Below are 27734 nucleotides of genomic sequence, written 5' to 3' on the forward strand. Positions count from 1 at the left end.
CACATTATGCAGTTAGATAAATTTTTCTTAAATATGAATATATATTATGTATTGACACTCTTGGTTTCTTGGTGAGTTTATTTCTTTATATTTTGAACTCCTTAATGAAAATCATGGTTCCGCCACTGCTATTAATGAGCCCAAATTATTAATTCTCTTAACAAACAGTGAGTAGTTTGCCAAACGGTATATTCGTTTATTGTACGTATATTGTGTATTATAAGAATTAAAAAACTATTTAACACTTACAATTTGGTTAGTATTAACATATTTAAAGGATATTTTCCAAGCTGTATCTATTCTTTTTTTTTTTCCTGCTCCCATCTCAAGATGCAAGTGTCATTTAATTTGTACAACATGTCGATTAATGTAGTGATTGCAATTTTACCTTATTATTCACCTATTGGTTGGAAATATAATATAAGCATCTACTCAATTTAATTATAGAACTTGATGTCAATATCTTAGCTACTGAGCAAAAAATCAACTATTGTAAATTCTAGAAAAAAACGCCACCTAAGCTCTGTCTTCCCCTTCTTGAAACTATATATATGTGGTGTTATTAACCAAACAATACTAAAATAGCTCACCACTATTTCTTTCTCTTTCCCTTGAACTGTGTTTTCATTTTTTCTGCTCTGAAACAATAGTGTTTTCCTTGTAGATTTTAAGTTAAAAGAAAACCATGGGTAGCTTGGATGTTGAAAAATCAGCTATTGGTTGGGCTGCTAGAGACCCTTCTGGTCTACTTTCACCTTATACCTATACTCTCAGGTACGTTACATTAGTTCTTTCTATAATTGTGGTGTTCGCATCACCTCAACTACATTCTTATAATAACTATTCTACCAATTTTAAGATGAGTTATGAACCTTGTTTTTTTTTTAAATCATGTCCAGAAACACAGGACCTGAAGATGTGCAAGTCAAAGTTTTGTATTGTGGACTTTGCCACAGTGATCTTCACCAAGTTAAAAATGATCTTGGCATGTCCAACTACCCTCTGGTTCCTGGGTATTTGCTCTTCCCTCTCTATTTTCCCTGTTTTTTCTCTCTCTCTATATATATATATAAAAGATAATTTGAGAGTTCAAGTTTTGTGGACAAAATGAGGATCATGACTATCATGAGACCAGTGAGGATTTCTCAGTACCTACATCAGATAATTTGAGAGTTCAAATTTTGTGGTCAAAACGAGGATCACTATTGATCCCCTAATGATGGAGGAAAATTGATTAATTAGAAGAGAAAATACAGTTTAACAGTAATTTTTTCAACGATAATTTAACTTGTTTTAGCGGGTTGTTGCAGAACTTTTTAGATTGCTAATTTCACTTATGGTGAATACTTGTAGCTATATTTTAAGTGATACGATAGCGTAAAAATCTTTACACGCTTTTAAAAATTAAAATTCTCCTACTGCAATGGTGCCCTTTGAATCTTTGTTTGATGTCAATTTCAGTTTTTTCCTTAGCCACAGAATAAATCAAGAGAAATGTAGTGGTCCTTGTGCCTTTTTTAATACCAGTTCACTATCCTCGGAGACCTAATAAATTAGCAACTGTTAGTGGTTCGGATTTGATTTATTATTCCAAATGTCTTTTTTTTTCCTTCCTTTATTAAACGAATAATATTACTGAATTGTTTAATTGTGGCAGACACGTATTTTAGTGGCCTATAAATGTCAAAGCAAACACGTAATAACGTACGACTAAGTTTACTTCTTTCATTTGATTAGTAAAAGTTGTTGGTGACACTTACGTTTTATCCAATGCTAAGATTGTTAGATAAATTTTTACTTTTAGTCCCTAAAATGATTGATAAGTTCTGATTTTAACCCTCGTAATATTTGGCTAAGTACATTTAGTCTTCAATTTAATTCGAATTAGACTTTTGATCACGCCTCTGCTTGTGAATCTTCACATAGTTAATCAATCATGAATTATGTTAAATTTGTGTTGTTACTCCCTAAGGATACTAGAGTTCTAATTCAGGGTGACAAAATGGATAAATATAATAATTATTCATTCATATTATTCACTAAAAAATAAATAACCAATGAATTTAACTTTTACATTTACAAATGCTCAATTAAGGTTTTTGGAAGTTTGGGATTTTCTTAAAAGTAATCATATTCAAGAAGCTGTGGATAATATGAATATACATATTATCTGCCGATTAACTCATTTTCTATCCGTATTAAATATCAACCGGATTGAATATTTCATTCGTTTTCAACCCGCCCATATCCAACAAGACACCCAATTTGTTACCCCTATAATCATAAGGGACTAAAACACACTTTTTTATTTAGTTATCACAATTATCAAAATCGAAAGTGCAATATCCCTTTTTTGTTTTTTATCCCTTTGTAACTTTATATTTGTGGTGAATGATGTAGACATGAAGTGGTGGGAAAAGTAGTGGAGGTAGGAGCAGATGTGTCAAAATTCAAAGTGGGGGACACAGTTGGAGTTGGATTACTCGTTGGAAGTTGTAGGAACTGTGGCCCTTGCAAGAGAGAAATAGAGCAATATTGCAACAAGAAGATTTGGAATTGCAATGATGTCTACACTGATGGCAAACCCACCCAAGGTGGTTTTGCTAATTCTATGGTTGTTGATCAAAAGTAAGTCTCTACCCCTCCATATATAGACAAGTACCTTTCTTTCACTTACGGACTTTATTTTTTTCAACTATATTATATGCTGACAGATCGAAGTATTAAGTTATATCTAATAAGGGAAGTTTTGGCGTAATTGGTAAAGTTGTTGTCATATGACTAGGAGATTACGGGTTCGAGCCGTAAAAATAACCTCCTATAGAAATGTAGGATAGACTGCATACAATAAATCTTTGTGGTTCAACCTTTACCTGGACCTCGTGCACTGGGCTGGGTTGCCCTATTATGTTATATCTAAACATAGTTGTTTATAAAATAAGATTTTAACTAATATGCAGTGACAATGTAAATTTTTTAATACCATTAGGTTAAGATGATCTATAACCACGTATAATTGTTTATATTAATCCTAATTTGGTAACATGACAATGCAGTAAATAACCTGCTCTAATCAGAATAATTTTACGTGTCAACTTACAAAGTTATAACTAGAAAAAAGAAAGGTAGTCAACATAGTACAATACATAAAATTGCGTATAACTGCCATGTCGTAATAGGTTTTTTTTTAGGTAATATGTCGTAATAGGTTGCTTGCCTTATTTTTGAGGTAATTAGTTTCACTTATTGTGGACTGAGCAACAACTATATTTTAGATGATAAGATAGTACAAAATAATTTTTACACTGTCAGTGTATTTGTTAACTCTTTTTTAAATCCATTGGGTATTGACTCAGGATAATGTTACTAGGACGATGAAGAAATCATATCATTAAAAAGGGCGGTCCAATGCACTAAGCTCCCGTTATACGCGGGGTTCGGGAAAGGGCTGACCACAAGGGTCTATTATACATAGCCTTACCCTGCATTTCTTCACTGCTCAAACCCGTGACTTCTTGGTCACATGGCATCAACTTTACCCGTTATGCCAAGGCTATCTTCAAGAAACCATATAATTAAAGTGGTTAATTCACATTTTTTGAATTAAAAGATCAACAATGGACTGAATGTTTATTTTTGCCTTGTTTATAGCTTTGTGGTGAAAATTCCAGAGGGTATGGCACCAGAACAAGCAGCACCTCTATTATGTGCTGGCATAACAGTATACAGTCCATTGAACCATTTTGGTTTTAATCAGAGTGGATTTAGAGGAGGAATTTTGGGATTAGGAGGAGTTGGACATATGGGAGTGAAAATAGCAAAGGCAATGGGACATCATGTTACTGTCATTAGTTCTTCAAATAAGAAGAGACAAGAGGCATTGGAACATCTTGGTGCAGATGATTATCTTGTTAGTTCAGACACTGATAAAATGCAAGAAGCTGCTGATTCACTTGACTATATTATTGATACTGTCCCTGTTGGCCATCCTCTTGAACTTTATCTTTCTTTGCTTAAAATTGATGGCAAACTTATCTTGATCGGAGTTATCAACACCCCCTTGCAATTTATCTCTCCCATGGTTATGCTCGGTAAGTCATTTAATTTATTTACGCTGACAGTATAACATGTTCAGACAAAATGCATTATTACGACAAATTAAAATTGGTTTCTAACAACATATTGTGTTAGTACTTGCTCTGATAAAAAGGGCAGCACGGTGTACTAAGCTCCCGCTATATGGGGTCTGGGAAAGGGCCGAACTACTAGGGTTTCTAGTACTTGCTTTGAAAAGTCGATTGAAAGTTTAAACGTAGAATTTGTCTATATATGAAAAAAGATAGAACAAAGGGATTGGAAGAGTGGTCATTTTAGTCAATGAAAGACATGATTTATTGAAATATGTAGGTGCCATTGTCTATTTTTGCGGCATAATAATGTTATGAGCAGAATTAATATATAGACAAATTCTAGGCTTGTAGGGTTGTGTTATTTAAGGAACCATGTCTGCAATAATGGACTGCTATAACAACAGTGACCATACACGTATTAAAGTTAATTGATTTGATAACATTTGTTTAATGCAACCTTTTATTAGTAGTATTAATTTAGATAGTTTAAGCACAGTCAGTGTGTAAGTTTTTTGTACACCATCAAGCTAAGTTGGTATATGAAAAAAAAAAAAACTAAGTTGATGTACACATAACACAATAGGTAACTTTTTATTAGTCGGATATGTTAATCTGAAAAATAGTATTATTTGGTATACACTTTTTCGGTTACGGAATGTAAATAGTTTCTGGTGCGGGCTAAAAGTAAAAAAAAATCATATTTTTTTATACTTTTATTTACATGACTTTAAACTTTATTGTTATGACCAGGGAGAAAGAGCATCACTGGAAGCTTTATTGGTAGCATGAAGGAAACAGAGGAAATGCTAGACTTCTGCAAAGAGAAAGGTGTGACTTCACAGATTGAGATAGTGAAAATGGATTATATCAACACTGCAATGGAGAGGTTGGAGAAAAATGATGTGAGGTACAGATTTGTTGTTGATGTTGCTGGAAGCAAGCTTGACCAGTAATTGCACAAGAAAAACAACATGGAATGGTTCACTATTATACAACAAGGCTATGAGAAAAATAGTACTCCTCAACTTTGATGTCATCTTTGTTACCTTTGTTTTATTTTCCACCTGTATTATCATATTTGGTGGTCGAGAGTGACGTTTATGTATATTTTCTTTCTTCAAAACAATCTTAAATGAATTTGGATGTTGGTGACGATTTTGAAATATACCAACCATGCAAACTTACTTTGGTACGTGAAAGCTATCTCCTCTTCTCGTGACCAGAGGAATTTTTATATTTTATAAGTGGCCGATCACAATTAAGATGATGTGGATTCTCAGAGTAGGTTTTGAAATGTTTTTGTGTCTCTATCCATACATTTTTGCGAATACATACAGTGTTCCATCCAAATACTTAGTTCAATTGAATCCATGGAACCTATTATTGGATCCGCCATTGATTTTAATTATTCTTGCGACCCCTTTAAATAAGAGATGTGACAGCATAACTAGTAACCAAACAAATCTAAGAAGATGCTGTACGCTTAATAGTGAGATTTGATTGTCCTCCAGTTCCACCATTTGTTGGTATTTGGTAATAATAAAATATACCCGCTGATTGCGTTCTAAATACGGTGGTAGGTGTGAGTTTTAGATTATATAAGAGTCGGGTCCATTTCGTCGTTTGCTTTTGAGTTTTTTATTTCTAAAATGCTTATAATTGGGAGGGAAGTCATCAAAATCCTTTCATGTAACTATGTTGTGGAATACTTATCCTAAAGAGTTTTAAGTTTGGATCAAGATGTAAAAACAATTCAGTCTTTCTAGAACGGATTCAAATCAATCAGTCTTTCTAGAACAGACTGTTATCCTTATGTAACATGTTAAATGCAGAATTACTCATTGTGTTTGGTCAGAATTATGGCTGAAATAATTCTGACTTTTTTTTCCCTCAAAATTTTAATGAATAGAAGGGCTACTAACCTAAAACGTGAAGGGAACATTGAGAAACAACAGAAATATTCTGGTATAAACTATAAACCATGTCACTCTTTCCTCTCTAAAATAATTGAAGAGAATTATCTCAGTTCACCAATGCTCGCATTAGAAAGGTAAGAATGATGGGTTAGCTGTACAGAGAGAATTAGCTGAGGTGCGAACAAATCTTGATCCAAACACAGAAAGACAATTGTTTCGTCCAACATGAAGCTAATGAGTCACGGACACCAACAAATGGTAAATGTTATAACCGCAGAACAAGAAATCAAGAATAATGCTACAGTCACCACTATGATTCAAAAAATCAGAAATAAAATCTTTACATTGAATGAACTCATCGGGTGAAGTTTTAGGGCTGAAGCACAAATAAGGCTCTTGTCAGATATATTTCTCATTCATAACATCAAAATTACCTAACCAGAGATACTAAACAAGTGTTCCCAAATCACATTAACAATTAAAGCCTCTGCAAATGATCTCAACAATGTCCTATTCACGACATGTATGTCTGAAGGCATCTTTCATCCTAACATGTCCTCATCCAGTGTTAGCTTGATTTCATAACGCTCTGCTGAAGTAGATGTTCATGAAGTGTCTTGATGGATTGAAGCCAATTAAGATAACTATAAGCAAGAAACAAAATTTGTCACCTTATTAACCAATATGACGCAACACAATCATGAATTAATAAAACTACTTACAGATGGGTGAAAGGACGATGACAATGCCAATTGGATATAGGAAGAATGTTGTCCTCTCCAAAAAGGGTAATACTGCATAGAGCGAAAATAACTTCATCATCCACATCGACTAGTTAACATAAATGGAATGCACCAGCGGACGGTCATGCATTAAGTCAGAATACTACGTTTCACAATAGTGTTTTAAGGCCATGCTTATTTATTTGTGTCAGAGTACCTAGGAATGAAACACACCGACTCCAACTAACATTTGACTTCTATTTATAGCTATACCTTTGGAAGGAAAACTCATACAGCACCGGCCACCGGTCACAATAATGACTTACGGGTTGTTTGGTAGGATGCATTAGATAAAATAATGCATGCATTAGCTTTGTGTATTAATAATACATTGTTTGGTACACATTTTGAACCTATGCATTACTTATGCAAGTATTAGCTATACATCCTATTTGGTATTATCCTATGCATAACTAATGCATAGAAAACAATGGTATTAGCAATGCAATGAGTTTTAATGCATGCATTAGCTTAGTTAAAGACAAAATTGTCCTTTCAAAATTTATGTTTGATTAAAATATACTAGTTAGTATATTAATGCAAGTTCAAAATAATCCAAATAGTGAGAAATAAAATTATATCCCTAGTAAATAAATAAATAATTAGCATATTTTTTTATAAATAAATATTTAATTTTATTTTACAATATAGGTAGATAAATCAAATAATTTTTTGTAAATTTTTCATATAAAAATATTTCTCAACATATATTTCTTTTAAAAAGTTAGAGTGTGAACTAGTTTTGAAGGCATTTTTGTAAACAAACAATTCTTTTAGAAATTGTGCAATGCTTTAATACATCAAACCAAACAATGGATAAGAAATATGTCAGCATAACTAATACCAGCATAACTAATGCAAGCATAATTAATACCAACATTACTAATACACCTTATTCAGCATTATTCTTATGCACCCTACCAAACGACTCCTTGGTGAATTTGGATATCTAAAACCAAGAAATGATTGAATTTGAACAGACCAATCATGATACAAGAAAATACATCAGTATATTTGTATACACAGGTAGTCAACAAATTTAGCCACTGGAAATCTCTGAATAGAAAATGGAGAGAAACCAGGAAGATTATGTTATCATTTCAGTACAAGTAAATCTTAAATGCTTTAGGTGAACACCAGTGGAGATGCTCCATACACAACAATCACCTCATGTTGAATTTTCACGAAATTCAAGAAGGAAAATATTCTTAGGGTATGGAATTTATCTTACCATCATAACCTAAAAAGTTGAGGTAATGATAGTAGGAAGCAGCAACCATGAAGAGCAAATTTGACAGCAAAACAGGAATGAAACCATGAGCTACCAAAACAGGGGAGAGAAAATAATGTATAACTGCGACAAAGAGAAAGCCATCAGTCTTCATCAAAAAAAGAAAGAAAGAAGGAAACCATCAGTAGCAGTCAAATATTCTGTCTCTGGAGATGCGCAAACAGCACGTTTCTCTTAACACTGGCCTTACCGTATAGCAAAACAAACATAGGGAAGAAAGAGTTGCAGTGGACATCAAACGCGTACAACCTTCATGAGAGACAAGAAAGTGTGTAAGAAAGAGAGTTTTTCAAATGAAAGTGAAATTTCTTTAACCCTAGATGTAGAGTTTCAGAATTCAGCACGAGGAGAAAGAGGTAGATAGAATCAACTATTAAGTATACGAAGAGTCTGATATGGAAAGGTTCTGAACTTGCCATTCTACCCGTTGTTCCACGGCATGACTGCTTGGAGCTTCCTCTCGAAGGTAATTGTTGGTTAGGAACCTGCAAGGAAAATGCTAGCTAAGATTATGCTGGAGTACAATTTTTTTATCACCATAAATATTGCAAGCATAATGTCATGATACAACCAAAGATTTATGCTTTCACCATAAACAAGGAAAGCTTGAAAGAGAAACAGAGGAAAGTCTAGATAGCTGTTTCTCTTGCTTGGTTTATGTTGAGAATGAGGAAAGATCATAAGGGAAATCATTTTCTTGATGGCCACAAATTTTTAATCCAATGAAAAAAAGAAAGTCGAACAATGTTCCATTTCTTTTTTATTTCACCCTAACTAAACAAAGTAAAAGATGATTTCCTTCACTTACTCATGTGTTTACTCTTTTTCTATCTTCTTCTCCTTTTTCTTTCTTTCCTTATTTCCACGCATAGGTTATAGTCTACAGAATGTTATGATACGGTGTAGATCTGGAGTCAAAGAATGTTAAGAGAGAATGTCCATAAAACTACTCAGGCATCACTTAATACAGGAAACAGAGTGTAGCATAACCCTGCAACGGATTGTTCCAGGTGCTAAAAGTCATTGATTTTAGATCACCAATTAAATCCAACGCAGATGATCTAGGTTGTACCTTCCCTATAATTACGGTTAGCACTCTTTTGCTATGAAATTCATGTTTGGTAAAGCACAGTTAAAGAGAGCACAAGTGGATGTAGTTATAATGATGATCAGTTGACTACCAATGTATTCTCTTGATGAAGTTGATCACCTATTTATTTTATATGCTGAATTGTGAGAATTCCCCTGTTTGGAATGCAAGAAGTTTCTGATTCCTTACTATAATTCCCCTCAGAAATTTGGTTGCAAGTTTAACCAACTAACTGAGACACAGATGGAAAGTTTATTCATCCATCGTTCCACCAAACATGATAGAAAATTGTAAAAATCATGGCAAGACTAATATAAGTTAAAAAGAAAGGGAGCCATGATGAGATTGTATCAAATATTCAAGACTATACTAGCCCTTACCAGCAACATGTTGCCAAAGTAGCTCCAGTGAGTACAAAATGAAAAAGCAATACCGAGATAACTACAAAAACAGCATGTCCTGCACTATGATCATACCTGAAACAGATAAAAAGATGACAAATATGCGGATTGCAACAGGATTCAACATCAAGAAGAATATAAGCAAAAAAGAATACAAATAAGTCAATATCCAACTGGAGCGTATTTACATATTAAAATTAGTGAGCTCAACATTGGCGCACATGGATGATATAGTACAATGTACTTCTCCAAACCATAATAAAGACTCTTAATTTCATTCAAACTATGTCGTCAGTAAAATATTCTCTAAGACAAAGTTTTACGATTCTCAAGGAAAGTAGTCGAGTTTAGACCAAAATGAGTAGCAGAGAGTAGGAAACATACGCAACACAGTATGCCAAAGTAGCAACCACCAACAGAAGACTGCATATTACGATAAATGCAGGATCATCACGTGCCCACTGGTTCTTTGTTTCTAAAAAGAAAAGAAAACAATAAACGAAATTTAGATGAACAGTACAACTGCAGTAACAAAAATATTTTACGAGAGAGATCGACAGAACACCAACAGATGACGAAAAAAAGGAACAACGATAGATGATATTCAAGCTCAAACTTGTGCACTAAACATCAAGTTGCTAAAGATAAACATGGGCACATTTACATGTAACTATTGGTAGAACTGAATAAAAGCGGAAAAATTGAATAGAATAATACACCATAGTTTCTTTTCTTTCTTTTTTTGATAAGGAATAATACACCATAGTTTCTTTTAAACACTCACCAAGTTTTGCTTCAAGGGCGTCTCAATATAAATTTTAAACTATGTGCACCAGATCAGAGGTCCAAAAACAAGCACTCCTAACGCTCACCATCCTAATTTTTTTTTTGATAACCGTGGTGTCCGGGCCAGCTTGTGCGCACCTCGACTAATTCCACGGGATACCTGTCACCTCCCACCACAGGTACCAGGTAACTCTATCCACCAAGGCTTGGATAGATGGGAAGAAAATCACCTAGTGTGCCTCCGCTGGGATTTGAACCTGAGACCTCATGGTTCTCACCCACTTCATTGACCACTAGGCCACACCCTTGGGTGCTCTCACCATCCTAATTTATATGAGCCCCTTGATCAGTTCAAGGATTTAGAACAGAAAACAGGGTAGTATAAGTTGGAGTTTCGTATAGATTTCATAGCAAGATCAATACAGAGAACGAAGTACATCTATAATAACCCCTATATCCCAATTTATCTGATACTGGACACAAATTTTAGGATATCATTTGACTTGTGTATTTACATAGAGTAATTAAAGAAAAATATTAAAGTTAATTTCACGAAAAAATATTACATCACGATCAAGATATAAATTTAACTACTTAAATGAGTTTGAATACTTACTAGAGAAAGCCGTAGAGAATAAAATTACTTTCTATAAGTCGTATATGATGAAATTATTGAGGGTAGAAGTGTAGGCCCAATATACCCAGTTCCTAGACTGAACCAACGAATTACCTCAGTCTTCAAGAAATTTGATAAGGGAGTGATACCAGATCTTTCTTCTGACGTCCCAAAATACATATAACTTGGAATGGATGACTAGTTTAGACTATTGAGATTGGAGGACTTGCCATTCTTATCCCAAAAAAAATAGGTGTAAGGATCTAACTGGAAAAACAAAGAGGAAAGAAAGCCGAATAAATTGAATGTAGGGTGGAACTCCTAATTCCAAAACATGAAAGCAAGGATAGTCCAATAAAAATATAAAAGTTGATACAAGACAGGGGTGCCCCCGAAAATGGGCTTCTCCTTCTGAAACCTACACAACAATGACTAAGAAACTACGGATTGAGCATCACTGGACCAATTCACAAATTCATTTTTCCAATCCAAAAGAGTCATTAATGAATGAGATGATAAGGATAATGGAACAGAAGAAGAAACTTACGCTTGTGGTACTTTGTGTGCTGATATCTGCATCCATTGTCCAATACCACAAACAAAATGCAAATGCAACATCAGTAATTCAGACTTAAATTAAATAATGAGCTGATTTTTGCATTTACTATAGCATATCAAGATCAAATTCAAAAGATTAGACAAAGATATGAAAAATGGACCAGTACTCTAAAATTCTCAAAAATAAGGTCTCCAACCGTTATTTCAATACTTAATCTCATTGAATTTACATCCATATATGAGTATGTTTGGGATGAAACAAATCGCTATGGTTCACAGGAGTTCCAATGTTTATTCATCTATCATCAAATCAGTATTAGATCTTGTTAACTGATACCCAGAAAGGTGATCAAGATTGGATCGTCTGAAACAACTTACTATACGATACACAAGATTAATGCAAGTTCATTAACATTAAACATCCTATGAAATATTAGCTGATGCTAGCAGTAATAGTGCAAACGGAGCATGGTCCTCAATACACAAAGTACTTACACTACTTTAGGAGAGGTGCATAGGTGAAGCATTTGCCAAAAGGTATATTCAATGTCCATTTGTTGCCACTGCGAAGATTAAATGAGAAAAGGAAACAATAAGATTACCTTGGAATGAAAACCAGCTCTGAACAAACGATTAAACAGAAATCAACAAACGAGCATATTCCTCGAGTAACTTCTCAAATTTGCCAAAATATAATAAAGGAGCACTTATTAGACAATATGGAGTTCATGATGGGGAGTTACACCACAGATGAGGTTCAAACATATGCAAACTAACCAGATTAAATTAGACAACGGGAAACAGTAGAGTGATTTTGGCACTACGATTGAGAAAGACATCTCCACAGAGACCAGCGGATCCAAGACACTGCAAACTGAAACGGGCTACTTTATTATTAATTTGTACGTTTCCGTTTTGCACATCAAGGAAATATGTAACTGTTTAAGAGGGTTCAGGATGCAGTCCAGAACCAATTCGGATTTATGCTGGAGCGTTCGACTACAAAAGCTATTCACCTTGTTAGGAGGTTGATGGAGCAGTACAGGGAAAGGAAGAGGGATTTACATATGGTGTTCATCGACTCATAGAAGGCTTATGATAAAGTGCTCAGGGAAGTGCTGTGGAGATGTTTAGAGGCTAGAGGAGTTCATGTTGCATATATTAGGGCTATTAAGGACATGTACTATGGAGCTAAGACCTGGGTGAGTAGTGAGGACAATGAGAGATCTTGGGTCTAAGTTGCTCCGACACGGCAGTTTAGGTGCCGCACCCGTGCCGACACGACACTAATATGGGTGTGGCAATGGATCCATACCGGATCTGGTCAAACAATGTTGGATACCTTGACCACGACGGATGGAAAAATTCCAGACAAGATACAATTTAATTCCCGAAATCAAAATCAAAACTAGGATAAATTTGAAGAAAATAGCGTACCTTATCTAGGAAATCAATCCTTTACGTATCTACAACTTGAGAATAAAAAAGAAATACTGACTTTACAAACTATACGTAAGTATTTCACAAAATTTCTCATAATTTAGAGATATTTTTATTTTTTTTGAATTAATTTTAGCCGGATCCCCGCAGTGTTATCAAAGGCGAAAAGCGCAAAAAAACTCTAAGGTCCGTTGGGGCTTTAAGCACAAACCGCAATTAAAGCGTGGGCTTTAATGAAAAAAGGCGCAACTGGAGAAAAAGTAAAAATATGTATATGTAGTCCAAGACCAGTAATTATAAGCACGAATAACAAATATATAGACAAAGAAATTAAAAAAAAATACGATAAAAGTGAAATATCAATTGGTTAGTGTCACATATTCAGGATTACACTCATTGGCAAGGAAAAGTATGTCTTAGAGCCTTGGTGCAACACAGAAGCGCCCACAAAACGAGGCGAAGCGCTCAACATGTTTTGAGTCTTGCTTCAGGGCTTAAGCGCGCTTTAAGCGCTCCTTTCTTAGGATTATTACGAATTTACATCTCGAAGGATTCGACCTCTAGATCCGCACCCGTGTCGAATACCTGTACCTGTGTCCTAGCAACTTAGCCTTGATGAGGATGTCACACACCGTATTGGGGCGGGATGGATGAAATGGAGGCTCGCTTCTGATGTTTTGTGTGATAAGAATGTGCCGCCAAAACTTAAAGGAAAGTTTTACAGAACGGTGGTCAAACCGACTATGTTGTATGGGGCGTAATGTTGGCCAGTCAAGAACTCCCATGTACAGAAGATGAAGGTGGCTGAAATGAGGATGTTGAGATAGATGTGCGGGCATACCAAGTTAGATAAAATTAGAAATGAAGTTATCCGGGACAAGGTGAGCGTGGCTCCTGTGGAGGACAAGATGTGGGAGACGAGACTTAGATGGTTCGGACATGTAAAGAAGTGAGGCACCGTTGAGGAGGTGTGAGAGGCTGGAATTGGAGGGCCAACGAAGAGGTAGAGGTAGGCCAAAGAAGTATTGGGGAGAAGTGATTAGGCGAGATATGGCGTTGCTCCAGTTTACTAAGGACATGACCATGGATAGAAAGTGTGGAGGTTGAGAATAAAGGTAAAGGGTTTGGTAGTCGAGCATTGTGCATATTTGTAGCAGTCGCTTTGATACATCACTTAGTGTCTTTTGTGTATTTTCGTATCCCTAGACTTCTGTTATTACTTGTTACTACCTTTGTTTCGATTTTCTGTTTGCATTCCTTAATGTTAGTTGTGTATTTTCGCTTCGGTTGTCAAATTTGGTTTGCTTGTTATTACCCCTTCCATTTATCTTTCCTGAGTCATGGGTCTACCGGAAACAGCCACTCTATCTTCTTAGAGGTAGGGGTAAGGTCTGCGTACACTCTATCCTCCCCATCCTCCCCAGACCTCACTTGTGGGACTACACTGGGTATGTTGTTGTTCGTGGTGGATGCAGTCCGACTTGAATACTATCTCCACCACACTAGATGGAACACCCCGATCAAGAGTGATATTTCCCTCAAATTACACAATGAAATACCCATAGATAAAGGCGGAGCTAGCCTTGAAGATACGGGTTAAACCTAATAACTTTGGTGTAAACTTCGTATTTGTCTTAAGAGTTCCGTTAAATATGGACAAACTATCAATTTAGAACCCAATAACTTAAAAGAGCTAGAATCTCGAACTCATAAGCTTCAAATTTGGCTCCGCCTCAGCCCACATATGTGACAAAACCAAAGGTTAGGATCTCCTAGTTCCCCACTTTGTACCAACAATGTGGAGGATCAAAAGGACTTTCTTCCATCCTTTAAGTGACGGTGCAAAAAGCAAGTGTGTATTATCAAGTATTTGTCCAAACAACCACCAGCGTAACTTTATTAACTTGGAACTGCCTGGATCAACAAACCTTCACGTTCAAGTTTCAACTTTCCTCGCCTCACCTAGACTTTCCTAATTCCCAGTTCTTTTTATAAGAGATTTTCCTAATTCCTAATAATAGCCTCGAATAGTTGAAGAATAAGAATCAGTTAATTGCTTGAAAAAATGGAAAGATTTACTGAAACCTGCAGCAGAACTAAATGCATCGATTCCAATCTTAATATAGCTTCCATAATGCTAGGTGCCTCACTATGTTTCCAGCTACCCCTAACTAATCTAATACTGACAATGGCCAAGTGAAACTATATTGCCAGCAGTGGAGGGCCATCCGAAGGAATGATGAATCTAGGATAAATAGTTCTGGCAGTCAAACTTCCTGCTGCTCCATCTACAGAACTGTACACAGTGCACACAGAAGCAGGCCGGAAGTAGTGTAGGGAGGAAGCGGAGATCATAGAAGACTTTTAAGGGGTTGTTTGGTTCACATACTAGTTGTGTGGGATTATAATATAAGAATTGTTTATCCAATGAATAATAATATAATAATAATTTTGCGATGAATAATAACACACTAAATGTTATGCAGGGTTACCAACCTAAAGGGCTTTTCCATCTTTAGATACGCTTAGTTACATATTACTAATACATGTATTCTTATTTCACATTTATCCCGCATAAAACGTTACATAAATTCCTTCATAAGTTAATCCGCTACTAAGTTTAATACTGCCAACTAAATGTTGCATTAGTTATATGAAGATCACGGTATTGCTTATGTGAAATTTTATGCAGGGATTATCTTTACTGATACAAAACAAAACAGCCCCTACGGATGTTCTTTTGTTGATCAACCAAGCCAGAAATGGAAAGAAACCTCTTGCAGCACATATGGAGAATTGTTGGTATAAAATTGGAAACCTCATGACCCAAGCTCAAGCATGTTAAAAACGTGACCAACAGAGCGGCAGATTGCCTTGTTAGTCATGTGCACATATGTTAAAAGGCTCACACTAATTTGTCACCTGTTCCCTAAAATTCTTTTGTGTTTAACTTAAGGCAGTGGAACTGTAACTCTTCCTACATTTCAGGCAATTGGACATCTGAAGCACAAAAATAACTAAACAACATATAAGGACGTGAAACATGCCCCTAGTTCCTCAGCAGAACACCATTCTAGTTCACTGGCCCACTGCTCACATATGCATTCGCACAAAACTCCTATGATCACCTAATTATAGTGGAAATGCATTCAAAGCATAAAAGGAGCGCCTGAACTTAAACACTCGTGATCATAAAGAATGATAATCATTAAAATTTCCTAATTTTAACCTGAATTATACAGAGGATTGCGAGGATATAAAGCCTGCAACCAGAAAGGCGACTAATTTAAACAACAGAATGACAGGATCAAGATCTGATCTGTACAAGGTAAGCAAAACCACATATCCATGGCACACTGGAGAGTTGAATGAAAATAGAGAATGAGAAAAACCTTGATTATTCGGCGAAGGTACTGAGGCAATACTGAATTGGGTCGGACATGAGAGCTCGTTCGACCTTTCGAAGTTGTGGGCAGCATCTTTCTCTTTTTCCTCTTCTTCTACAATTTTCTGTTTGTTCTCTTTAGTTGATTCAATTGGATCAGAGATTCAGATGTCTCTGGATTTTAAGCTCTCTGTCTGGTTAGACACTCCAGTCCGCTCTCTTGCTCTCTCTCCCCCGTGTGTTTCCCCTCTCTTTCTGGTAAGGCAGGTGACTCGCTGACGGGTTCGGGTGAAATAACCCAGCCCAACAAAAAGGATCCAATTGAAGGCCCGAGGACGATACCTTCAACACTTTTTCCTTTTTTTGTTTTTTTTCAGACATCAACACTTCACAAATTACCTGTTTACCTCCTCTTCTTTTTCAAATGACAAATCTATTCTAAATCTACAATAAGGGGTCAAGAAACAAGTCATGTGTAGATTAATGATATACGGATTTAATGTATGAATAGTAATGTAGAAATTAATAATGCATGAATTGTATGTTTTTTTTTAATAATAATTATTTAACACATGAGGGTGGGTTATTTTGGTCACTTTAGTTGGCTTAATCTATTTACAGTAATCAATATATTCTTATTTACCTTTTACTATGCATAAATAATACATAATTTCTGTTATGAAATATTATATTATGTAGTGGATGTCTATAACTCCTAAAGAAGTTATTCTCACTCATCTTCTCTATTAACCTCCCACTACTTCTTACAATTATTGTTGTAACTCTCACACCTCCATAACCTCCTCCATGATCTTCCACCATGATCTCAATAATTAATACAATATTCATGGCATCCCTTTGTATTACCTATATCATCCTATAAATATAGGGTTTGGGCATCACATTGTACACACTTGGAAAACACTTGAAGAAATAAGAATCTCTCCTCCCTTTCTTTCTACATTCTTGTCTATTTACTTGTTTCGTATTATTACTTTGAGTTAAGTTTCTTAACAATTCCTGTATATTTTATGCAAGTATTACTAATGCGAGGGACAAAAATGATAACCTAACATTATACTGTTAATGTTGAATTTTATGCAAGTATTAAAATGTTAACCAAACATAACATTGCTAATCCCAAATTCTAAAACATGAGGAACTCAGGGTCAAAAGTGTACTGTATCTAAACTTTAGATGCCAAGTAGCATTTCAAATAATCACAGGGGCATGTTGCCCTAAAAGATTCATCGTCGTCCAGGAAATCAAATTCAGTGGCGAAGCACCGGTGCCCCTAGGGAAGGTTTTCTCAGTCGCAACGGTAAAGAATATATTCTTCTATACCTTATATTCTGCCGTCAGTGGGAGAGTGAAATTAAATATCTTCTTTCGTTTGCGAAGATGTCATCATCTGGTCGATCGGCGGCCGTGGCGGCCGGCGATTTACAGGTGGTCCCTGCGTCGGAGAGGCAGGTGGCTGCCCTACCTCCTCGCCCTCCAGCGTCTTCATCCACCGCTCTTGTAGAATACACGCCACCTGCAGCTAATCCTGAAGAGGAGGATCTCGAGATCAAGCTCCGTCGTATACTTGAATGTGTGCCTGTGCGGGTTAGCAATACATCTGGTAGTTCTGCTGGTTCTGGCTCTGGTGACTTTCATCAGGTACCGCTACACTATTCTGGTTCGTTGTTGAGCCGTAGTTTGCTCTGGTTTGTTTTCTTTGTAGTTAACTATATATGCTGCTATTCCGAGCGTTTGATTATTTCCTACTCTATTCTGATATATAATCGTGTTAGCGTGCTTTGAAGTTAGAATTCATTCTGGTAACGGCTGCTGAACAGGAAATTACTTGAGTTTAGAGACTCTGTGTGTGGACTGTGGTAAATTGAGAGCACCAGAATTAGTTGTTAATTTAAGGTTTTGAGAATGATGTAATTCTTGTAGTAAACATTGAAACAGATAAATAGTAGGACTTTGTTGTGCTGCAGCCTGCAAGATGTATAAAGTTCGATTGAATGTGTTCAAAATTGATGATTTGCTTAAGTCTAACCAGAAATTTGCGAGGCTGCACCTGTCTATTGAAAAGCATAATAAGGTAAACATATCATACAGTTGCTGGTTTGACTCTTAGATTGAGTTGCTATTTGTGAAATGACTTTCTGGCGAGACACACTATTTAGTGATTCACTTATTTTGCTGAAGTTCATGTTATACAATGTGATAGAGTTAATATCCTATGTGCTGAGTTGCTATTTTGCTGAGTTAATGTCCCTAATTCTTTTCACAAAGAAGAAACTCAGCATCATATTAAGAACCCTTTTCCTTCTGCTGTCCTTTTTTTTAGGATCGATAAAGATATAATTTTGTTGATGACACATTCTTCCTTTTCTTTCTGTTTACTGCATTATCACTAGATGAATTATAAGTTACGTAAAGAGGTCTGTTCCTTATGTTTTCAACTTGAACAGAAACTCGTCTTACAATGTTCTGGTGAGGCTATAGAATTGAATGATAGGGCTCCTTGTCATGGTGGCTAGGAAAATTCAGATGAAAAGTGAGATCACTTTCAGATAGCCTGATGGAGCTTATGTCCTACCTAGAGGACCTAGGTGCTCTTTATAATCCCTCAGTCTGCGTGTTTTGGGCTAATCTCATGGAGGAAACAGCCAAAAGTAGTTAATTGTGTTCACCACTTTGACATAGCCCTTCTACCCTTACTTTCCTACTAATTAGGAAGAAAGAGGCACTTGGCCTTGGCCTGACCTGCAAGATTCGCCACTGGGGACAGTAGGGGCATAATTTTATTGGAAGCAATCACGTGTTTCAACGCTGACAGCTGCACAAGCGATGCCTCCAAATTCCAGTATCACTTTTTCTGCCTTATCGATAGTTTAGTGGCACTTTGCAGTCCAACTATGGTTTGAAATGATGTCTCCTGGCTGCTTTTACTGTTGTCTCATCAACTGACTTTTCTTGCTCTCAGTATCTACTTGGTTATAATTCATGTCGAGCTTAATTTTCAACCATAGGTCTTTGGCAGGCAATATAGTTAGTTTCTTGAGCAAAGCTTCCAAGTTCCAAGGAACCTGTTTGCAGATTGTGAGTGTTCAAATAATAAAGCCATAGCTGAAGTAGTAGGGTGGGGATGAGAGTAGTTTAGTTCTAGAGAATTTCCATGAGAGAGAAAGAGATTGCAACGGCAGTACTTAAAAGGGCGGAAAAGCCATCTCTTGTGTATAGTTTGCTCTGTGAAGAAAGGGAATGCAGTTAAGATAGCACTCTAGAGGGCCAGGGATTGAGAATGCATGTTCTATTTTGAAGAAGAAAATAGAAGTGCTTGTTGTTTATCGAAGAAGGCCTACGTTTTTATTGCATTGCATTTGTGAAATGTCAAAAGGATGAGACATGTCCTCAAGAACTCTAGAAGTGAGATAAATTTCACTGAAGATTACCGGTAAAGTGCACTTTGAAAGAAATAATATATCAGATGCAGGCAAATAGGTAGGTAAGAAATAGCTCCCAAATTGCTAAAGGTTCAATATCTTATTTATTTTAGTGTTAACATTTTGAAAGATTGAAGCAGTATCCACTCTCAAAAGAATATTGAAGAAGTTTTAAGAGTTAATGGAGATCGGATGATTCATTCCGTAAAAGATGCAAGTGATTACAGTGGTTTTTAGTGGTCAAAGTTGGAAGTAGATATGTGTAAATGATTGCACTAACCTAATCTTCCCTGAAATTAGGAGAAGAAATGTGCTTTAGAGTGTAGAGAAAGGTTTGTTGTTCTGCTCAGGCAATTTCCTTTTATTATCTTGTTTTTGTGGATCTGTACTGACTCTGAAATCTGTTATTCTGACCCTTGATAGAAAATTTCTTGTAGTTTTGTCATATTTACTTCCAGTAAGCTCAAGTGGCTTTTCCTTAAGTTTTTCCTTTTTTTATTCCTGAAAAGATTGGAACACAATCCTGTAACTAAATGCAGGCAAATCAGAGATGACTGTGTCTTTCTAGTTGCCTCAAGCCTAACCTGAACGAGTTAGTTGTGAAATGGGATCGAAGTGTTTGAACTGATAACTCTGCCTGTTTTTTCTCGTCTGGTTGAAGATTTCACTATTTGCAAAATGTCTAGTGTCTGCTAAGTTTGACAATTTGTTATCTTGAAAAAAATTGGGTGCTGGAATATTTGCTGATGTTAGGATTATAGTTATGTATATATATTGTAGGAAAAATACAATTTTACAATTGCGTTTAGATGTTCGTGGGGTGCAAATAGTTCATCTTAAGCAGTATGAGTATTAGTGTATACTCATCGACCTGGAGCTTGTCTTGGTTTATTTCCTCCCATTACTGCCATAATATGATATATGTTGACTTTAGTGACTCATATTGTTGCTTTGAGTTCAAATGTGCTTGAGTAGTATTCGAGTCGTGTTTATATGTGCATATATGTCTTCTTATCTGACTGCATGCCGAATCAATCAACGCTGACAAGAAACTGGATAGTATTTCATCAGTTACCTAAATCTGGAAATTTGAAGTGATGCCAAAAAGTAAAATGAACTCGTTATTTAAGTTACGTCTTACTTGAAATTAAACCTGGTTTCCCCCATAAATGGTCAAGCTTACCATGATATGGTCCATGGCAAATACATACGTATAGATGACGTTCTTCCTTTTCCTCGGTCAAGCTTTCTATTGGAGGCATAATCTTGGATGTTTAGCCTGTATTTGTTCATATGTCAGAGTTATGGTTGACAAAAGCTATTGAAATTTGTTATTCTTGATAGGTGTTTTCCTGCATTTTGATATCTGAACATGCATTTTGGTATTCAACATTGTAATTGCAATCTTTTGAATGTTGTGTAAGAAGTGATTTACTGCGATTGGGTCATATCTGGTTTTAAAGAATACGCTGACAGCGTCAATTGGCAGAAATAACATTTTATGGGGATTTGTGGCTGCAGTATCGGCAGATGAGACGGAGAGAACAAGACCGACTTGCAAGGATGGACGCAGATTACCAAAAAAGGAAAGAAGTTGCTGAATTCAACTTGAGAAGGGAAGAAAAATTAAAAGCTGCGGAAGAGCGGACAGCGAAGAAACGTGCAAAGCGGCAGAAGAAAAAGCAGAGGAAGAAAGAAAAGAAGAGTAATTCTAGTGCAGGTGGAGAAGAAAGCCGCAGGGAAGAGTCGTCTGATGATGATTCTGACAACAACTAAGAAGGGAGAGATGGTTGACTTCAAATTTAGTGTGCACCGCCTAGATGCTTTGATCGGGAGCTTACATGAGCTATATAGTTCGAAACTTGTGATCATGTAACATAATTTGTGAACAGTTTTTCAACATCCAATATGTAATACTCCTGTATTTTGTCTTTTGTTTCGTTTAGTTGAAAAAAACTATCATCTAGAATCTGGGGGGCTTAAAACTTTGATTCGTGAAATCTAGATGGTCCTGGGACGGGCAATCTTGGCTGCTAAAGCTCTGGTACCATTGTCAATATAGTAAGGCGCTGTCCAGCTAGTTGTTATATAGTCTTTGGGAGGCCCCCACCCTATCTTTTATTGGAGTTTACAGTTGAATCATTGAACCACACCACTAGCAGTTGGTGGGCGTCACCAATAGTTGTCATTCTCTTTTGCGTACAATTCAAGAAATTGACACATAATTTTATATTCTTTCTTTTCTGGGAGCAGAAGTGAAATAATCAGCAACTCTCAAGCATTAAACTGATGCAACTTAGATCACAGTTGGTGAATATAAATATGTTCCCGTTAAAAAGCAGTATTGACATAAATACGACCAGGTTAGGCTAGATAACTTCTGGAGAGAAAATTTTGATATGCACAATGCAATATGTCTATTATTTTACAGTGGATTAATAATCACCCGGCTATATTCTTGACTTGTGATTTGTATCATATCATAATGCCAATTTGGTTGTTAGTCACAGGATGAGGATTGTAAAGGTTATAGTTTACCCAACTAGATCATTTATCTAATTGTGATTACTCTCTATTGTGCATTTGATGATGTGCCTTACTGGCGTGCAATTACTTGTAATGTAATAATTTAATTTGATCTTAAATTTGATCCGTCGTTCTTAGACATTATAATTATCGAGTAAAAAGTCCAAAAATAAAAGAAGAAAAGAAAAGTAAAAGTCTTTACCCTTTAGCGTAACGTCCTTTTGATATTTTTTTCTTCATTCATTATGTTATTGTTCAATTCACTAGCACGACTAAGGCGTATTTGAAAGTTGAAACTTGAAACTGATTTACCATAGCCTGACCGCAAAATTACCGTCATCGCCCTTTCAGATTCTCCCTCCGTCCCTGCGGTCTTCATTCTTCGGTTGCAGAAGTATACAGAAACCCTAATCGCCATGGGAGATAATCGTCAGTCTTTTGTTCATCATGCTCTTGGTGGTGGTCCAGGTCTCTTTCCCATCTACGCCTGCGTATTGCCTTCTTCATATTCTTGCCTCTGTATATAATTATGCATCCAATGCCCAATTCTTGCATTTTCATATATTCAGATTTGACATTGACCTTATTGCATTTCTTAATTACAGCATCAAATGACTGTTGATTGTGAAGTACTAATTGATCACGAGTATAAGCATCTGCTTTTTCTAGAATATTTTTTTTGAAGTGCTTAAATTGTGATTGCAGTGGCGGATGTGTTGTTGTGGAGGAGATGGTGTGGTAGTGTGACTCTGCTTGTCAGTTCCACTGCTCTTTGGATTCTATTTGAGAGAGCTGGATATAATGTCCTTTCCTTTATTGCTAATGTCCTGTTGCTTCTAGTTGTGATTCTCTTCTTCTGGGCTAAATCTGCTTCACTTCTTAACAGGTAATGAATAACTCAATTCAACTTTTTCGAAATACTCAGTTTCTGATTGCTCTGTGACTAATTGGTGGATCATCTATTTTGTCTATGAGTATTTGAAAATTAAAGCCTTGATCTGCTTGGTTGTTGCATTTCTTCTGCCTTTTCAACTGGAGCATGCATTCCGTTTGTGATTTTGATCGCGTTTAGATTTGATGTTCTTTTTATGGTTAAGATGAGTAAGACTTGTTATGGCTTAAATGTTCAATTAATGTTTCTACAATTTCAGGCCTCTACCTCCTATCCCTGATATGGAGATTCATGAGGAATCTGTGGTAAAAGCTGCTGATATGGTGCGTGTTTGGATCAATCATGTATTGATGATTGCGCATGATATTGCTATTGGTGGGAACTTAAAACTTTTTGTTAAGGTCTGTTTTTATGGGACCCTTTCCATTTCATGCATCATGTTTTGTTCTCCTTTATCATGCGTCATGTTATGTTCAAGTTTACAATTTATCAATATGGATTGGTTTATCAGGTTGCTCTTGGCTTGTGGCTGGTATCTTATGTTGGTAGTTTTTGCAACTTCCTCACGTTCATCTACATTGGTGAGTAGTAGCATCTCGTCAGGACAATATAAGTTGTTGGAGATTTATTGTTGACTGGATTGTGTATCTTGCCTTCAGGAATTCTTTTTAGCTTGTCAGTGCCGCTGTTGTATGACAAGTACCAAGATCAAATTGATGACAAGCTTATTATAGCACAAAAGGTCATTCAGACACAGTACAGAAAAATTGATGATAACGTCCTGAGAAAGATTTCAAGGCCTTTAAACAAGGAAAAGAAGACTCAATAAACTGTAACTTCTCACCTTACCCTTTCTCTTGCTCTCTCTTTCTATCAGATACTAAGAGATACATGCAGTTTTCTGTTTCTTGTGAAAATGACGACAGACTTAAACTTTTGTTTATTTAAGGATCTTGTGTTGTGCTGCTACACATTCGTTACATTGTGCCTTTTCTGGAAAGCAAAATACATTTGTGCTGCTCTAAGCTCTTGATATGCTAATACAAGGGGTACTAATAGTAGCTATTTTACTTGCTGATTCTGACTTGTTTTGGGATGAATTTTCATATTTCTTCTGGCCTAATTACAAGAGCAAGGCTCTTGAGGTACCTGAAGACTTTAAAAGTGCAGCTATACCCCTTATCTATGATTTCCCTTGTTCAAGTCCTTTCCTTGGGCACATGATAGTCTGCTGATCAGTCAAGACAAAATTTATAGATAAAAACTTATTTGTGCTCCAGATGCATTAACTTTGTGAGAAATTTGGAAACGTAGAAAAATCATAGAACAAGTAAAAAGTGGTGAAAGTCACACATTAGAGCAGATACTGAAAATTTGTCTAATTTTATGTTTACGCCTTTCAACCATGTAATTTTCCTCTGCTCTCGGATATCCGTCTGGGCCTTTTTAAAAAATTAAATGAAAGTCATCCGTAAGCTGCTTTGACCAGAGAAGTGACTCTAATTCCCCTAAGGACCACCAATTAGGTGTTCTCTAATACTAGAGGTTCTCTACAACCATATCAATAAATAAATAAATATGCGTTTCATCTTATTGCCAAGAATAAGTTATCCATATTTCTTTTTACCTTCTATATGTGTGATTCGTCTTCTAAATATCCTTAAGCTTTTGGCATAAAAGCTTCCTTAAATATTATTGACAAATATCACAAATCAATTCGCCCTCTTAAATTACTCAAAAGTTTATTTCTTCCCATATGTTCAAGCCTTTGTGGACAGAAATACCCAGTATCTGTGCTGGTGGGTGGGAGGTAGCATGTACCTCATGGATTTAGTCAAGGTGCGAACAAGCTGGCTAAGACATCACGGTATTAGGAAAAAGATTGCTCAAGAGTTTAACCGAGCTGGTCATGATGGATTTAATTGGATGCACAAATTTGGGAATCTTAAGAGCATTTAGATTACATAATAATTGCTGATTTAAAATTCTGGGTTTGGATTCCAAGGGATACCTTTGGGGTTGAAATTGTGCAATTAGATCTGATTCTTAACTTTTACAGTGAGATTCTTGTTCCGTGTCCTGGTTTTGGTTTGGAGGTGTGATTGACATAAACCAGATAGACAACTAAGCTCTTCAAATATTGCTGTACTCTTAGTTTTGAGTTGCTGCTCTAGCCATGGCTTTGCAGATGTGAAGATTCATCTCCTTGCTGTTGTTCAAACAACATGCAAGGCAGCTTGTGGATAGGATATTTGTCTGCCCTTGGAAATTATTTCCTTTATATTAAAATAAGACGTATACAGTACAACCAAACTTATCTAAACATGAGACAACCTTTCATCTTCAGAAGTATAATACCTTTGGCTCCTTTCTCCCAAGTTCCGAGTTGAGTATATTCACATTATTTGTTCTGTGTTCACAAAAAAATTACTACTGTTTCAATCATTTTCATTTTTGAAGATTGAAATTGTTTCTTTGGAGGGTTAGTTGGCATGTAAATTAGCATAGTGGAGCACAGTATACTTGTAGCCTACTGACAGCAGAGATTTAGGTTCTCTTATGCTTCATGTTGAACCTCAACATTGATCACCGAAACTACAGCTATGAATTTCAAACAGTTACCATGAACAGTGATTCACTGATTTGTTTAGCATACAGAGATGTCCTAATTCCAGCTCAAATGTACAGTTCCAAGCAGCTACGTTTTTTTTGAGAAGGTAAGTTCCAAGCAGCTACATACACCATGAGTCTGTGTCAGTTGGCTTACTTTTTTCAAGTGAAAAGATCTTCAAAGGATCTTTGAACCACAGTGTACCCCTGGTTTGCTTTACAGTTCAACAGGGTATACCCTCTAAAATCCCCAGCTTAGAATATCTTCAAGACATCCCAAAGCGATGTGCGTTATTCAGCATTTTGTGAAAAGTTTTTTCTACTTCATTTCCGACATTAAAGATGAACAATGGCTGGCATTACCTTGACGAGGAAGGATATAGTAGGGATCTGTGACCCATGTGGACTTAATGGCGAGAAGCCAGTCAGTGTAGATCATTAGAAGCTATATATTTTTCTTTGCCTCCATCTTCACCTGTCAATCTTTTGCTAACCGTAATTTGTTCTCTCTGCTCCTTTTCTTTATTTGCTCAGCTGGTTTTACTTCGATTTCAACTTTGTTTCTCTTTGATAATGGATCAAAGCAGACAGCTTAGATGCATTACTCCATGTTCATGAGTGAAGTATCATTCTCAGAATTTTCTGAAATCTGTTTTATTCATTTGTAGGTTCTCTAACATGGACCTGTGGGACTGGATCATCCAGTATTGATAGTATGAAGCTCAATTGCCTTGCAATGCAGTGTTATAAAGAAAGCTCAACTTACTAGTTTTTGCTTATTTTTTGTGAATGATTCTTGATTATCTTGGTTAGTGGAAGTGCCTGTTGCAGATGGAGTACTGGTTTACATGATTGGAAATAGAAATAGTGATATGGTCATTTTGATTGGTAATCCACTGGCATTTTAATGGAGCTTGTGCATACTCTGGAAATTATTTTGCTATGGATTTAGAATCTCTCTGGTCCTTGTTGCTTACTAATTGTACTATTTTCTAGTATATATTTTGAGCCTCAGAAACTGAGATTCATTTCTTTTTCTTCTTTCTTCCTTTTGGAGCTGTCCTCATGTGAACATTGTGCCTTTGGAAAAAGAATTTCCTTTGTCTGGGGTGGTGATGGGGACTGCTCTATGATTGGTGATGTGTTAATGTTGTTTGGGATGTTGAAGTTTAATCAATTTTCAAAATTTTGTTCTTTGCGCTTCTTTTTTTTCCCCGTTATTCGTTTTGTGAGAAGCTATTATAAGCAGACCTTTATTCGCAATGGGCATTATGTTGGCCAATATTGTGATCCAGAAAATAAAAACTCATTGCGGGACCGTACAAGTACTACTTGAGGATAATACTTAAAAAATATTTGTTTTAGTATTTTATATTATGGAGCAAAGTTTTGGTTGACAGTTTATTGATGTTTATGCTGTTTTTATGATGAATCCTATCTTATCATTCTTCCATGTGTTCCTATTTAGAATGGAATAAGTAAGACCAAAAAGAGAGCCAAGGAATCAGGTTGAGCGCTGTAATGATGCTCAATAGTATTAACTTGAAAAATATGTTCAATATCAAATCAATTGAGGTTTGTTTGTGAACATCTTGGAAAAAGAAATGAAGAGCTTCTTCCGGAAAAGAGTGAGTTCAATTTCTACAGTGAGAAAAGGAGGAATAAGATCATAAACAAATGTTAAAGTCCCTTTGCGCCGAATTATGTGAAATCCTTCTAATACCGTCGTAGTGTCAATAACACATTTCTCTAATTAATTTTATAGTCAATCTAAATCCTAAAAATATTATGGTTCAATCTTCCTAGTTTTAATGAAGGAAATAAAGGTATACACCTTATTTATTATAAATTAAAATTATTTTAAAATA

At 36.0% G+C, this 27734-nt stretch overlaps 4 protein-coding genes across 4 annotated transcripts; 3 read left to right on the top strand and 1 right to left on the bottom strand.

The window, feature by feature from the left end:
* Positions 1-594: 594 nt before the first annotated feature.
* On the top strand, positions 595-5322 carry LOC107816761 (probable cinnamyl alcohol dehydrogenase 2). The gene is given in 5 exon segments (NM_001325984.1): positions 595-774; positions 900-1013; positions 2401-2628; positions 3652-4091; positions 4881-5322. Coding segments are annotated over 5 exon segments (1074 nt in total). The 5' UTR covers positions 595-685; the 3' UTR covers positions 5084-5322.
* A 1010-nt stretch (positions 5323-6332) lies between these two features.
* On the bottom strand, positions 6333-16660 carry LOC107816760 (uncharacterized). Its single transcript, XM_016642499.2, has 10 exons — positions 16403-16660; positions 12066-12133; positions 11560-11585; positions 9995-10085; positions 9590-9685; positions 8536-8604; positions 8310-8368; positions 8060-8182; positions 6769-6840; positions 6333-6690 (listed from the first exon to the last, which is right to left on the bottom strand). Exons 1-10 carry the CDS (start codon positions 16487-16489, stop codon positions 6626-6628), a joined length of 756 nt encoding a protein of 251 aa, XP_016497985.1. The 5' UTR covers positions 16490-16660; the 3' UTR covers positions 6333-6625.
* Positions 16661-17582: 922 nt separating this feature from the next.
* Positions 17583-21932, top strand: LOC107816759 (uncharacterized). Its single transcript, XM_016642498.2, has 3 exons — positions 17583-17716; positions 17797-18057; positions 21360-21932. Exons 2-3 carry the CDS (start codon positions 17797-17799, stop codon positions 21612-21614), a joined length of 516 nt encoding a protein of 171 aa, XP_016497984.1. The 5' UTR covers positions 17583-17716; the 3' UTR covers positions 21615-21932.
* A 670-nt stretch (positions 21933-22602) lies between these two features.
* Positions 22603-26807, top strand: LOC107816758 (reticulon-like protein B11). The gene is made up of 6 exons (XM_016642497.2): positions 22603-22832; positions 23070-23250; positions 23516-23657; positions 23768-23837; positions 23916-24088; positions 26535-26807. Exons 1-5 carry the CDS (start codon positions 22781-22783, stop codon positions 24083-24085), a joined length of 615 nt encoding a protein of 204 aa, XP_016497983.1. The 5' UTR covers positions 22603-22780; the 3' UTR covers positions 24086-24088; positions 26535-26807.
* Positions 26808-27734: the final 927 nt, after the last annotated feature.

Source organism: Nicotiana tabacum, chromosome 7, assembly GCF_000715075.1.
Source record: "Nicotiana tabacum cultivar K326 chromosome 7, ASM71507v2, whole genome shotgun sequence".
Taxonomy (NCBI): Eukaryota; Viridiplantae; Streptophyta; class Magnoliopsida; order Solanales; family Solanaceae; genus Nicotiana; species Nicotiana tabacum.

Bases quoted from the DNA above. Each gene is read 5' to 3' on its own strand.
- LOC107816758 (XM_016642497.2), top strand. From the start codon at position 22,781: ATGGGAGATAATCGTCAGTCTTTTGTTCATCATGCTCTTGGTGGTGGT. The intron at 23,251-23,515 runs GTAATGAATAAC...CTACAATTTCAG, and splicing joins TCTGCTTCACTTCTTAACAG to GCCTCTACCTCCTATCCCTG. The intron at 23,838-23,915 runs GTGAGTAGTAGC...TCTTGCCTTCAG, and splicing joins CCTCACGTTCATCTACATTG to GAATTCTTTTTAGCTTGTCA.
- LOC107816759 (XM_016642498.2), top strand. From the start codon at position 17,797: ATGTCATCATCTGGTCGATCGGCGGCCGTGGCGGCCGGCGATTTACAG. The intron at 18,058-21,359 runs GTACCGCTACAC...TTGTGGCTGCAG, and splicing joins GCTCTGGTGACTTTCATCAG to TATCGGCAGATGAGACGGAG.
- LOC107816760 (XM_016642499.2), bottom strand. From the start codon at position 16,489: ATGCTGCCCACAACTTCGAAAGGTCGAACGAGCTCTCATGTCCGACCC. The intron at 9,686-9,994 runs GTATGTTTCCTA...TATCTGTTTCAG, and splicing joins ACTTTGGCATACTGTGTTGC to GTATGATCATAGTGCAGGAC. The intron at 8,369-8,535 runs GCAAGTTCAGAA...TCTCTCATGAAG, and splicing joins GTGGAACAACGGGTAGAATG to GTTGTACGCGTTTGATGTCC.